The sequence below is a fragment of the Mytilus trossulus genome, chromosome 10 (assembly GCF_036588685.1).
Source record: "Mytilus trossulus isolate FHL-02 chromosome 10, PNRI_Mtr1.1.1.hap1, whole genome shotgun sequence".
Lineage (NCBI taxonomy): Eukaryota > Metazoa > Mollusca > Bivalvia > Mytilida > Mytilidae > Mytilus > Mytilus trossulus.
Window position 1 is genome coordinate 11,323,838 of NC_086382.1, and position 14,487 is coordinate 11,338,324.

Below are 14,487 nucleotides of genomic sequence, written 5' to 3' on the forward strand. Positions count from 1 at the left end.
TTCTGCAGGAATGGAAAAAAATGAATAGCATAATCTAGAAAAGTATAAATTTTCTGAAACATAAAATGCATTTAAGAATTGAATGCTTCTTTTTTAAAATTCATTTATGTGTAAAAGGTTGACAAAGGAACCTTTAGTATGAAGCGCGGAAGCGCAACGTTCAATATCTGTTGAAGAAGCGTAATATTTTTAACATTTTATCGACGTTGATTTTTTTTGATCTCCTGATATCTTTAATACTTAGTCACCACAAAAAATATTGAAGCCGCATGACTCGACAGATGACATCATCAAGATTTGATCTTTAACAGGTTATGACAAAAGCTCATATAGCCAATATGTGATCTGGTAAATAAATACAAACAATCTGTTAATTTATTTTTAATATTTTCGTGAAAATGAATTGTAGTCTCTGAACCCCTCTGGCCATTTCTATTGCATATCCCTTCTTTTCTTCAGCGTCTGTTATGTTTATGATGTTTATGATGTTTATGATGTTTATGATGTTTATGATGTTAATGATGTTTATGATGTTTATGATGTTTATGATGTTCATGATGTTTATGATGTTTGTGTTTTCCTGAAAAAAAAAAACACGAATAACATTAGGTAAGCATAAATTAACAATTACGTAGAACGTTTTTTGAATTAATTTACTGGTTTACATAAACGCGGATCCGTTTTTACGATTTTTTGCTACTGTACATGTAGCAATACAATACAATACAATATGCTTTATTTCAAAAATACTCCGTCACATTGACCTGTGAAACAAGAGGTAAATTACAAAATACAATCACATACAATGCCACCTATCTCGAGCACCAGGTTCTCTTTTTACAAATGCCACCTATTTCAAGCATAATTAAGATTTTATTGTTACAATGCCACCCATCACGATCACGAGGATTTATTGTAACAATGCCGACTATTACGAGCACTAGGAATTATCGTTATAATGCCACCCATCTAGAGCACCAGGATGTATTAATAAAATGCCACCTATCTCGAGAACCAGGAACTTTTTTACATATGCCACCTATTACGAGCACCAGGATCTGTTGTAAAAAAGTCACGAATTTGGAGCACCAGGGTATAGTGTAATAATGACACCCGTCTTATTGATTGCAATTGATGTTTTAAATATAAAGTATATAAATCAACACAAATCACGAAGTTCATACAGTATCCACACAAACAACACATGCAATTTAAGGTGAGAGGTACGTAAATGAACGCCTCTAGCGGAAACGGAAAATTCGACGTTTGTTGCTGTGAGCTTTATATCCCGTACACCCGAAAATAATATTTCAAGATGTCAGAATATTCTCCGATCCGTTGGAATAATGGTTAATTTGGTGGAAGAGTATTGAATGCATCTCATCAAAATGTAACGAAAATTGAAGTATGTAAAATGAAATATCTTGTAACAGTTAAACAGTGCTTTCTCCCATGAAAATGAAAGTAACTTGGCATGTCGTGATGGTCGGAGAGTAATTGAGTTGGGATCAGCCTGGTTTATTAGCTGACCAACATTAATGCTTGCAAGAACTTCTTTTCACCATAAAGTTTCTACAAAACTGTTAACAAATACAAAAAATGGGTCTCGGAAGTACTTTGTTTATACCTTTTGGTAACTGTCCATACATTAACTTACTATACGCTGGTAATCGTCACAGATCATAGACTTTACTTGAAAATCGGGAATGTAGATATGGGACGTGAAAACGAAATGTATATTGATAAGAATATCAAAAACACGTACATGCATTATACACCCAAAATAACAAATTGAAGCTTACACTATGTATTGTCATTTTATATATTGAAATTTCATAGCAAATATAGTCACACACTCACATTTAGGCATTTGCATTCAAAGAAATACATTTGCCTTCAAAACTACTGTGAAAACGGCTAGGACGTTTTTCAATCCTCGAAAAAAGAGGTTAATATTGATATATATATATATATATATATATATAAACGAGTCTAAATTGAAAACTACGTTCAAACCTATGACTGCGTTGGATAAAAACCGCAATTTTTATACGTGTGCATGTCAAACAAATTTCGTTGTAGAAGGGTCTAAAAACAGCACAAACAACATTTTCCAAAAGACCAAAAGAGTGAAAAAGTATATTTAAACAAAACGCATTTGACTAACAGGTCGAACAACTGATGTTCTTTAACCCTGCTGACTGCCATTGGCGATTGCCAAATAAAATTGATCACAGGTTGTAACAAAATGGATCTTATTATAAATTTAATACGTCACAGAAAAAAAAAATTGTTAACTTGTGGACAGGATGTTGTGCCACAAACATTCGGTGTCAATATTTCTTTAGTACACCATATCCGGATTTCGACAATAAATGTCTCTTCGGTGATGTTAGGGATCGAAACGGTATTTGGAAGGCCATATAAAAAGCACCCTCATTTTTAGAGAAAGTACCCTCATTTTTAGATTAACTCTTAATATATATATACAACTCGTCTAAACATCAACCCAACAATGTTAGATCTGTAAATTTGCTTTCGCAAATTTTTGGTTCTTCCCTCGCCGGGATTCGAACATATATATATATATATATATAATTCGTCTAAACATCAACCCAATAATGTAAGATCTGTAAATTTGCTTTCGCAAATTTTTTGTTCTTCCCTCGCCGGGATTCGAAACCCATGCTACTGTGATATCGTGACACCAAATCGTCTGCACTGCAGCCGTCCCGCTAGACCACCCGACCACCTGAGCTGTACAAAAATACAGCTTTCAATGGCCGTGTGTCACCTTTACTCGTCAGTTTTAATTTAGCGGCGTACTACAGTACATGATATATTAGGCATGGAGATGTTATTTTTACAGATCAGCTCAATTATCTATAGTAAAGGATCCTACAAATTAATGTAAGATACAGTGCAGAAAATAATTATATTTATAAGTACGGCTGAGTCAGTGACAACTGTACAACAAATGTTATTTAGATAATTTAGATAATTTAGCTGATCTGTAACAATAACATCTTCATGCCTTATATATCATGTACTGTACTACGCCGCTAGAGTAAAAAGGAGTAGGTCCTGTAAGTGCCGATTTTAGCCTCAAATTTCCAGTTCATCTCACGAAAGATTTTTGACAATTTTTTAACACTTAAGTGTCTATTTCAATTGATTCAATTCGTTTATGTGAAATATTTTAACTGATTAAGTCATTAAAACACCCCGATTCAAGCTTAAATATGAAAAAACTTTTAAATATGCAAAGAAATCGTCACTTTTCAGATGTTTTTTTGTCAAAAAGAAATGTGGTCGCATACGTGTTCATCCTCAACCTTTATATATGCTATGTATTATCATTAAATGCAACTTTAATTCCAATATTATGAATAAACACGAATGCAGCCACTTTCATACAAGACGGAAACCGTATAAAATTGTGAAGATTTCAGTAATTAAGCATGACTTATTGATGTTAGTACCCGATATATATGCATGGTATTCTCAAAAACAGCCCATATTTGTGGAGCAGAAGTATTCTACTTTCCAATTAAAAGCTATAAGATTAAATTTTCACAATTTTGCAAAACTGCTATATTTTAGAGACAAAATTGGGTCTTATTGAACCTACTCTTTCGAAGGGACAATAAACTTGAACGTGAATCGAAAGTGGGGATTGGGCCTTGTTCAAGGACAAACAGGAAGTAAATATGTCTTTCAAATGAACGATTTTTTTTTAAATGTAACACGTTGTTATTCAAGCACGAAAATACGGTATGGGAAAAATAGAGATCCGATGCATGAAAATTAATCTTTACCGCCACTTCAAAAATAAAATAATTAGCAAAGTACATATATTATACTTAAGATTTAGAAATTTCTCCATGCATCAATTAATTCATTTTAAAATGCGCAAAATTTCGGAACTACCGTTATTTCTTTTTCGGTTGATACTGTTTGTTTACATGTGAAAATGCTGTTATAAAAATTTAGAAATAGAGTTTTTATTTTTTTTTACGTATTTCTTCTCATTTTATCACAATATATGAAATTTTGCAAAACATTCTAAGTACGAACAAGAATATTGTTGGCATAAATTACGAGACACATAATGCCGTTGCAATTTCCAATCGCTGCAACATAAAATTAATACGTTAAAACTCCTTCAAAGTCGGTTCTTCAAAATCACATGCAGCTTTTCTACATTGTTAGCTTGATCATTACAGTTCACAAAATCTAGACTGGATACATTTATCAGTACGTCATTTAATGTGTGTTCAAAGTCCTTATTGAATTCTATAATATATAAATAACACATAACTGAGTGGGGGATAGAGCAGATTGGTACCCCAAGAAAACATTGTCAACCGCGGTGAAGCCGAGTAACAAAAAAAAAACCAAAAGTTAATAAGTTGGAATTTGTATACATCTGTTTTTGAATATTTACATCTTTGCACTGTCCTCGCTATAATAAAAGCAACAAAAGGAAAAAAGTAGGGATAATATGCATCAAACTTTAAAATATTCTTTTTGTTTTGCTTTTGCCTATAATTTACACGGCGTATTAAAATTTTGAACTTGTTGCCTTTTGTTGGCTGTTATTCGTGTGTTTCTGTGTCAATTGTGTTCTCCAATTTATTTATATTGTAGTCCTGTGGTGTTGTGTTGTCATTTTGATGTTATATTTCATATGGCTATAAAAGAGGGAGGTTTGGCATGCCACAAAACCAGGTTCAACCCACCATTTTTGCTTTACAAATGTCCTGTACCAAGTCAGGAATATGGCCATTGTTATATTATGGTTCGTTTCTGTGTGTGTTACATTTTAACGTTGCGTCGTTTGTTTTCTCTTATTTTTTAGTGTAAATTCACATTGCGATAAGACGTGTCACGGTACTTGTCTATTCCAAATTCAGGTATTTGGTTTTGATGTTATATTTGTTATTCTGGTGGTATTTTGTGTGATGCTTGGTCCGGTTATGTGTGTGTTACATTTTAGTGTTGTGTCGTTGTTTTCCTCTTATATCTACTGCGTTTCCATCGGTTTTAGTTTGTTACCCCGATTTTGTTTTTGTCCTTGGGTTTCTGAGTTTTGAACAGCGGTATACTACTGTTGCATTTATTTACATTTATCCCACATCTCCTTTCGTGTCATATCAAACACACCATTTAAGTTTGCAAATGACCAGTACTATTGGATCGAAGTATGTGTTCTGCAACTATCGGGGGAATAAAAGTTTACTGTTGTGTTTAATCAATCCAGAAATACGTTATAAATACAGCCAAACTAATTATAATGCAGCAGTCATTGTCTTTACAATTCTGCTGATATGGCCTTGACGTTGCGTAATCCTTTCGGCGACGTCATGCTTTTTTTTCTCTTTTTCCGTCAGCAACACCCTTTCAACGGCTGATATATATATATATATAAAGGGAGTTCGGTAACCCCATGAAAATTATATATCAAAAGAAAGGACAACAATACCTTATAAACATTTGATTTTTATAGAAAACTCGTAGGATTGGTTTGAACGTCAGAATAAGTAAGGCTTAACATTTCTTATTATTGGTTATGTCTATATACTTTATGTTGTTGCCTTATCATTTTCAAATGTCTGGAACTCGGAAATTAGATCGGTGACTTTTCGTTATCTTTTGATAAGTTCTACGTGTATAAAATGTCTTTTAAATATCGACGGACAAGTCATTTACGTACCTATTGCCTTAACTTACATACTGATTGCACTCACACCACATCTTCCTATATCTGATTATTGATAATTAAAAAAGTTAAAAATAATAAAAATAAAAACGTACCTCGACATCCTTTACCTCCATCCCTAAATCTTTCCTCTTCATTTTTCTCATGATCAAATGTTCCTAAAATTCTGTCCCTTAAATCTGTAAAAAAAAAAATTACAGCGATCATCATCGCCATGCAATATTTCATATTTGTAAAATTCGAGTGAAAAATGAAAAGAAATCATTAAGAATTTCAGATCATAGATGAAAATAATTATATTAATGTGATTATGTATGACGGATTAAAATTTCATATACAAAATGGGGAGCTGATAATCTTACTTCGCAAAAGTTCCTTTTCAGTAACAAATCAGCAGTAAAGAACTAAATAACTGTATATAAGCTGAGTATGCTATTTCAAGATGAAAGTACATATTTATATAGAGGTGTTGTCATATTAGAACGTACAACAAAACAAGAACTATCTTTAGAAAAGATATCCGACGTATTTAAATGTGAGTATAGGATAACGTTTTCTCTGCTTATGTTCAGTATTTTCGGTCCTCGTATCTTTCTGTTTACATTCACCAAAACCCCGCGGAAATCTCACATCACATGATTATATGCGTTCTAAAAGTCATGTAAGTTTGTACAACAAAGCTTACATTAAAAATTATATAACAGCTGTCATGGATGCAAAGAGCTATTGGAGAAACAATTATTTTAATAAAAATATAAATCTTTGTAAGATCTACTTCAAATATGTATAGTTTTTCACTTGCTTTCCATTACGATATAATCAACGAGACGTTTTTTCAAACACAACCAAATCACCCACCATGACAGCATTTTGTCCAATCACAGAAAGGATTTTCGAGCATTCGTATTCTGTTGTCATAGTTAAGCGTCCTTAAGTTCATAGGGCACAAACCGAAACTATACCGACTACGTCCGAAAAAGATGATGGACACACTGAAGCCAGTAATGATATCTCTACAATATGCAATATGGCGAGGTTTTCAAAATATACACATTTGTTTATTATACTCTCCCAATGTTAACACCACTGAAGTATTTAAAGACAATTAATACAGCAACTGATATAAATTAAAAGCAACACTTATATTTCCTAAATATTGTTCAAGAAAATTGTACAATCCCCTGTGTTTGTATCACTATTGATTATCGCTGTCGCGTGCGGTTCCTATACATTTGTCAGCATCATGTCACGTGATAATTCTTCGAGTGCTAATACTCGTGTATCAGCTAATAGATATTGCCATTATACATGCTGTGATTTCTCGGAAGTGTGATTTATCTATGTTTTAAATATTTCCGGATAATAACAGAGATTAGTTTAAGTAGTATATTTCGATGAATGAAAATTTATAGTTTTGTATAACTTGTACGATTTTAATAAAAGTCCGGTTAGACGTCGTTTTGAGCTTATATTTCTTTTAAATATTCCTGATTTTATTAGATATTGTACAAAATAAAAGGTGACATTGATTGCAACTTCGATAGAAAAATCCTTATTCATGAACTTTTGTTGAAGCAACGTCAGGGGAAAATATCAACCACATTTCATCGTTGAAATGACTTTGTGTGCCTGGTGGGTTCCTTCTAAAAATGTGTGCGCGATCAACGCTTTTACAACCCTATAGCTATGAATTTATTAAAAGAATAATTCAATATTATAATAAATATTACATTTTTTCGCTATGATCATGAAAACATGATTACTATCAAGTGTCACTTTTATTTCCCTGTTCACTTTATCGTGGAAATGTTTTCATCATGAATGTTACAATCATTTTAAAATAAATGTTCATTCCAGTATGACGCGAGATTGCTATTTGTCAATCAAAATAACGTATTATAATGAAACATACATCTAATGCAATTATTTAAAATGTAATCAACTAGTTCCTGCAATGCCTTCCAAACTGTTCCGGGTGTACAGATTTGTCTGTACTCAGAGTAAAATGTGCGGTGTAAATGTGTGGTGTAAATACGGCCATATTAGTTAAAACGTTATGATGAACCTTAAATAAGTAGATTATACTAACAAACACGACACTTCATTTCGCAAGACATGACGAAGAAGATCAGTACCTGAAAGGCCTGTTGCTCAATCCTTTTTATATCTTAATGAATAAAATATGTTTAAAATCAAAGGCCGAATAAATAAAAAATTGAGACACATCAAACCGTTAGAACAAAATATGAGGTCACAACCAATGAGGTTATTTACAGATTAAAACATTGCACTTGAAGGGTAAAACAGGTTAATACAGAAGCAGTGGAGTACACACGAAGGATAACTTAATAATGGAATCGTCTCCACACGAAGGATAACTTAATTATGAAACCATCTCTACACGAAGGATAACTTAATAATAAAATCATCTCCACTGAAGCACTGGTTACTGGTCGCTCTATCGTTCATTAGGTAATCGTTCTTTTATTGGCATTATACATTCTGATAAGTTTATGGATACGGAGGTTTTCTTAACACTAATCGGCAGATACTGTAAACCAACTTATTTTCGCGAGCGATTTATTTTCGCTAATTTCGCGAGCATTAAAAAAACGCGAAAATAAATCGCCGCGAATAAGTCCATAAATTCTAATGGGGCATGTAACAAAATTTAAGATGAGAAAATGACAAACTTTATTACTGAAAGTAAATTGAAATAAAAACACAAACATCATTATGTAAACAAACAGATTAGACGACATAATTATTCAGGTAAGTCATGCCGCAGGTGTGTACATAATCAATTATTTATCGACTGTCAACATTCCACTTCTCACCCAACCGTTACGGATTACACCTTTTTGATCTTTCACCTTTTGAATGGCTTGAATAATCCAATTAGCGTGTATTGGCTTTATGTTTGACAACTTCAAATTGATTTCAACGTTTTTGACAGTTTTACCAGCTTTCAATTGCGTACCAAACACGATTTCACTACCTCCTTAATCTGAGAATTACCAGATAAATCAAGGGGTTGAAGCTCTCCAGTACACCCTCCTGGAACATATTTAATTAGTATGCCTGCTTTCTGTAACTTGTTAATGAACGATTCAACACGATGAGCAGCATAAACATCAAATATTGCTAGAGCTGGTTGTTTAAGTGGGAGATTTAAACGGTCACGTTGTTCGTGAATGTACGGCAAGAGAATAGTGTCAATAAATCTCAACATAGTTTGTTCGTTTGACCAGTGGTTTTCGGAATGATGAATATCCCAACCTTTAGGAAATTTCACTGGATGGTGACATTGATCAGTTTTCCCCTGATACAGTAGTTGAGGGGGGGGGGGGGTAAATTCCCTGCCATGGTGCATGTTAAAAGAGCCGTAATCTGGCGTTTATCCTCGAGACCAGTAATTTCAACTTGCTTTGACCCTGTAAATACAAAGGAGGGTCAATTTTAATTTCATTTAAATGGAGATGGATGTTATGTTTATTTTGTTGACGTTTATTGTTTTATATAGTGAATTATCATCAATATTATTGATATCATGAGAAACAAAAATGTTCAACAAAATAATTTTTTTGTTTGGCCTGAATTGATCGTTACTATAAAAATAAAATAAAATAAGGCATAACAAAATAAAATAAAAACCTTATCTTCTTCCTCCATTGTCCAATTCCCACATGGAATTATACTGATATTTGTTTGGTCAAAGTTCATCACTTATTCTTCGGGAATGTTATTTTCAGTTATAATTTTTGAAACACTGCCGAGAAATTCTACCCTAAGTTCATCAAAATTAGCAGGCACTTTGCGTGCTGCTTTTGTCCCTTTCCGTTTAACGAAACCGATTCTCCTAAGAAAAGACTCGGCCCAAGATCTATGAAGAGAAATATGTCCACCGTTCTCCTGTAGCATACTTCTGCACTTATGCTCCAAGATTCCCGTAACACAGGCTATCAAAATTTGTTTGTTTACTATTGCACCCGTTGCACGAAGTTTTTTGACGTTATCCACTACTTCTTCGTCGTGTTTTCCAAGTAATTTTGGGCGACCTTTCGGACTTCTGCTCAATTCCACAATTTTTTCTCTAGGGTTTTGTTCATTTCATCGATATATTGTTTTTTCGTAGATCTAACAGTACTTTCATTTATTGTTTTATACAACAATTTAGAAAAATGTTTTGCAGCACTGGTATTCCCATGTTCGCAAGCATATCTTGCTATTTTAGCTGTCTGCTCGGATGAATAATTTGAATATTCGCCACGTTTTCTTTTTCGGTTAGGAGACTGCAAAACGATTTTTACTGACGAATTTGCAACGGTGACAGTTTTCCCTGTTTCAGCGTCTTTTTCTACATTAGGATCGGGCAGTAATGAATCCAAAGAATTGTCCAATTCTCCACTTGTAGTTTTTTGTTTGATTAAATATTGCCGTAAAGACATCCTTAAACTGACAATTAGATTATAAGAATAAATAATTTAGGAGTTGTACAGGTGCGTGAATTCAGTTCACGTTCGGTCAAGTTTTAATTAGTGACAATAGACGTAGGGATTTTTATTGACATTTTAAAATACACTCTAGGGAGAGTGTTAATCGCGAAAATAAGTAGCCGCGAAAATGAATTGACTTCCGAAAACGCAAAAAATAAGTAGCCGCGAAAATAAGTTGGTTTACAGTATATTGTTCATTTTGGGGACTAAAATAGATTTTACAATAACTGATAATATATGTTGTTAAATTGATGCGCATGCTCCCTACGTAAAAAAAGGATAATATTTATACATTGTATAATCTTTACTAGACGCGGGACGTTTGTGCTTCAACTTATAGAACATTTGCGTTTTTAAAAAGGTCATTTGCCCATACTAGTATCATGATATAGCTGCATTGTACTCACGACTGTGCTTATTTACCTATTTTAATCTTATTAAGTTCTTCACTTAACGTATTTACGTCTGCTCTGATTTGATTTGTTTCTTTCTTGTGGGCATTTTCTTTTTCTATCAATTCTTTGCGAAGTATATTAATTTGCTCTTTCGCCGTATCCAATTCTACTATTACTTGTTTAAAGTCATTTCCTGTCGTATCTAGTTCTACTTTCACTTGTTTAAGTTCATTTCTCGCCGTATCTAATTCTAATTCGACTTGTTTAAGTTCATTTCTCGTCGATTCTTGTTCTACTTTCACTTGTTTAAGCTCATTTTTAGTCGATTCCAATTCGACTTTCACTTGTGTAAGTTCCTTTCTCGTCAATTCCACTTTTACTTTCACTTGTGCAAGTTCATTTCTGGTCGATTCCAATTCTACTTTCACTTGTTTAAGTTCTGTTTCATTCGATTCCAATTCTACTTGCGCTTGTTTAAGATCTTTGCTCGTCAATTCCAATTCTACTTTCACTTGTGTAAGTTCGTTTTTCGTCGATTGCAATTCTACTTTCACTTTTGTAAGTGCCTTTTTGTTCGATTCCAATTCTTCCGTCACTTTCTTTATTTCATTTCCGCGTTGAAGTAGTTCGTCTTTTATTTGGACTATATTTTGTTCCACTTTATGTACATATAATGCACCCAGCAAAACAATTACAGACAGTAGCAGAACAACTATATGATTCCCCATTTCTGTTATGTTTCAAAACGTACAATGTCCTTATTAGTAACATTCACGGGTGACTGACATGTTTAAATGTTGTTTGAACAAAGACGTTTAAAGTCCATGAGGGTCTGGCTGGTTGAGTCTTCAGTTCTGTTTTTTAAATGTTAGCATTTTTCTCTTTTTTTTTTTTCTCATTGATTTCAAATTTTGATATGTTTAAACATCCCATTATTCACTATTCGTTACTTTTATTGTTCTATTTTTCTATATTCTCTAATTTTTAATTCGTTATTTTTTATTCTGTAAACTGCATCCACACTTTTTCGTGGTATGGATAATATACCTGATTTTTTTTAAAAACATTGTGTGAAGGTATTTCACATGTTTCATGAATTTGAAAACAAAACATGAATTAAAAACATTTGGTGTCACTGACTTCGTAATGTCACTATATTAACCTCAGTTTCGTGTTTTCCCAAAATTAACAATATTTGGTGTTATTTAAAAATTCATATAATATAATTATATCGAGGCTACAACCATAACTCTTTTTTCACGTTGAACAGACGATTTTTATCAACCAAGTTAAGATTCAAGAATGTGTTGATCCTTAAAAATATGATTTCATCATGTTGCAAAAAATGATATGCAGGACTGATGTATGCTACCATCACATCAAAAATCTAATCCTTGCAATGTATGAGTCAACAACTGTAATCTTTATTCTAAAGTTACTGAATAAAAATTCCTCTTAATTCAGCCACACATCATTTATGCGTGTTTGTACGATTTCAGTTCATCAATTATTGAATTGATGCACTGAAATTGTGGTGTTAACTATAATAAATTCTGTAAAGCCACCAATGCTGAAAACACGTTAATTATCATAGTAACTAAGCAGCTACCAAAAGATATACAACGGGTAATTTTTGCGGTAAATTTATATATTTTGGCGGATAAATGAAATTTGCAAAAATAAATTATTCGATAATTGATGCATACGTTCGGTGCATAGACTATTATAATTTCTAATAGTTAAAATGTTTTGTGAACGATATATCTCTTTTTACAGTTGACAGGTATATGTTAGATTCATCAAAACTGTATACCCTTATTCATAAATGTCATATTTAAAAACATGCATAAGAGGTGAACGTCACTTTTGATAACTTTATAATATAATTACTACATCAAAGGTCCGGTCAATTTAGTAACTTATCCACCTTAATATTTACAAAGATGTGTGCTCCTTTGACAAATATCTTAGATTCAGGTATTCTATTAATAACCTATATTAGAACATCATAATCAATATATCAGACGTTATTCAGATAAAAACAAAATTATTTAACCATATCAATAGATACTTGTTTGAGACGCTTTTGACAATCAAAAAAAGTGTTTTTAACCAGATTCTTTTTTCTTATTCGTACGTAATTCTTTTTTCTACTACGATGACAAAATAAGATTTTTTGCCCCTAAATTGCGAATTGTTTCACCAAAATCTAACGAAACCAGCGATACGATACGATAACTGTTAAACACGTATAAGCGGGAAGAAAGATATCAGAGGGATAGTCAAACTCATAGATGAAAATAAACTGGCAACGCCATGGCTTGCAATAAAAAGACAAACGGACAAATAATAGTACAGAAAACACAACATGGAAAACTAAAGACAACACGAACTCAGCTAAAAACTGGGGGGTCCTCATGTGATCCGGACGGGTAAGCAGGTCCTGCTCCATATGTGGCACCTATCGTGTTGCGTGTGTTATTACAAATCCGGTAAATAGTTTTATTCAGTTGGTCACATACGTGAAAAGAGAAGGGTGTTGTAGTTACGACATACGGAACATATCCGATATCATCTGTGAAACGGTTATTCCAAAACGGTCAACCAACTCGTGATGACGTCCGTAAAATTTACGACGGGTTGATTTCAACTTCACCATTTTGAAATCTTGGTTGCAGACAGTTGCATATGTGTTCTTACTTGTGGAAATATAAGCTGTAATAGGCTAGCAAAACAGAAAAAAAGACATATTAGACTTAAAACCATTAGTCATTTCATACTAAAGGAAAGATAGTGCGTTCTATTTATAATATCACCTTCAAAATAATAACAAATTCAATAAACAAATAATTTTAGAAAAAAAGAGTGGAAAAACGAAAGACACATATTAAGGATGCACGCGTTACACACACTTGAACCCGAATAACTCATTAAGAGATAAAATGGCAACGCCATGGCTTAAAATAAAAAGACAAACGGACAAATAATAGTACAGAAGAAACAACATGGAAAACTAAAGACAAAGCAACACGAACCCCACTGTTGTGAACGTTAAATACCGCGGCAGTACCTTTTAGTAAACTCAACGTCGTTCCCGGCAAATTCGACAGTTGCCGATTTAACGTTACGAAATTCCGCCAACATGTGGCGTTCGGATAACATCTTTGTTTTCTAGCTTGTTATGAATCCTACATTTCTTTAGTTACTTGTATTTACATGCATTATATTGTTGAATCGGTGTCGAGACTTATATGACATCGTGTGTGCTTTCTTTGTAATTTATATTTATTTACGCACTGACAGTTGTTTACATGATAAACCTTGACCGGCAACGGACTATATTATTACACGCAAGGATAAGGCGTGCTTAGGTCTATAAAAACCGGAGCTTTCTTATAACGAAACGAATCTAAACAGATCTTCAAAGATTCCAAGAGGTAATTTTGCATACACAAAAACTCATTCAAACGTTTTAACCTATTGTATTTCATTTACCTGTATTTATTATTATTGATAATAATAATCTCTTATACTTTTAAAAGTTGTTTAGTCATTATTTAATATCTAGAAACTAAAGATATTGTTTTTAAATTAAAGATTGGCAACAATCTGTACACTGGTGGCAGCGGTGGAAATAAGGAATAAGGAAAGTTGGTGGGAAAAGATTTGTAACTGAAGAGAGGCTTACACAATTCACCCAGTCACTAGAGAAGGTCATCCAAACAGAAATGGCAAAGTATTATACACAACAAGATTATGACAGTAGTTCATGGCAAAATAAGCAAGTGTATGAAGACCGTACGAACAAGATGAAGAATCTCAGATGTTTTAACTGTAATGAGGATGGCCATTACATAAGAGAGTGTCCAAAAGA

At 33.0% G+C, this 14,487-nt stretch overlaps 1 protein-coding gene across 1 annotated transcript; it reads right to left on the bottom strand.

The window, feature by feature from the left end:
• Window positions 1-368: 368 nt before the first annotated feature.
• LOC134686031 (myosin-2 heavy chain, non muscle-like) lies at window positions 369-11,386 on the bottom strand. Its single transcript, XM_063545730.1, has 3 exons — window positions 10,642-11,386; window positions 5,818-5,901; window positions 369-580 (listed from the first exon to the last, which is right to left on the bottom strand). Exons 1-3 carry the CDS (start codon window positions 11,339-11,341, stop codon window positions 516-518), a joined length of 849 nt encoding a protein of 282 aa, XP_063401800.1. The 5' UTR covers window positions 11,342-11,386; the 3' UTR covers window positions 369-515.
• Between the last annotated feature and the right edge of the window lie 3,101 nt (window positions 11,387-14,487).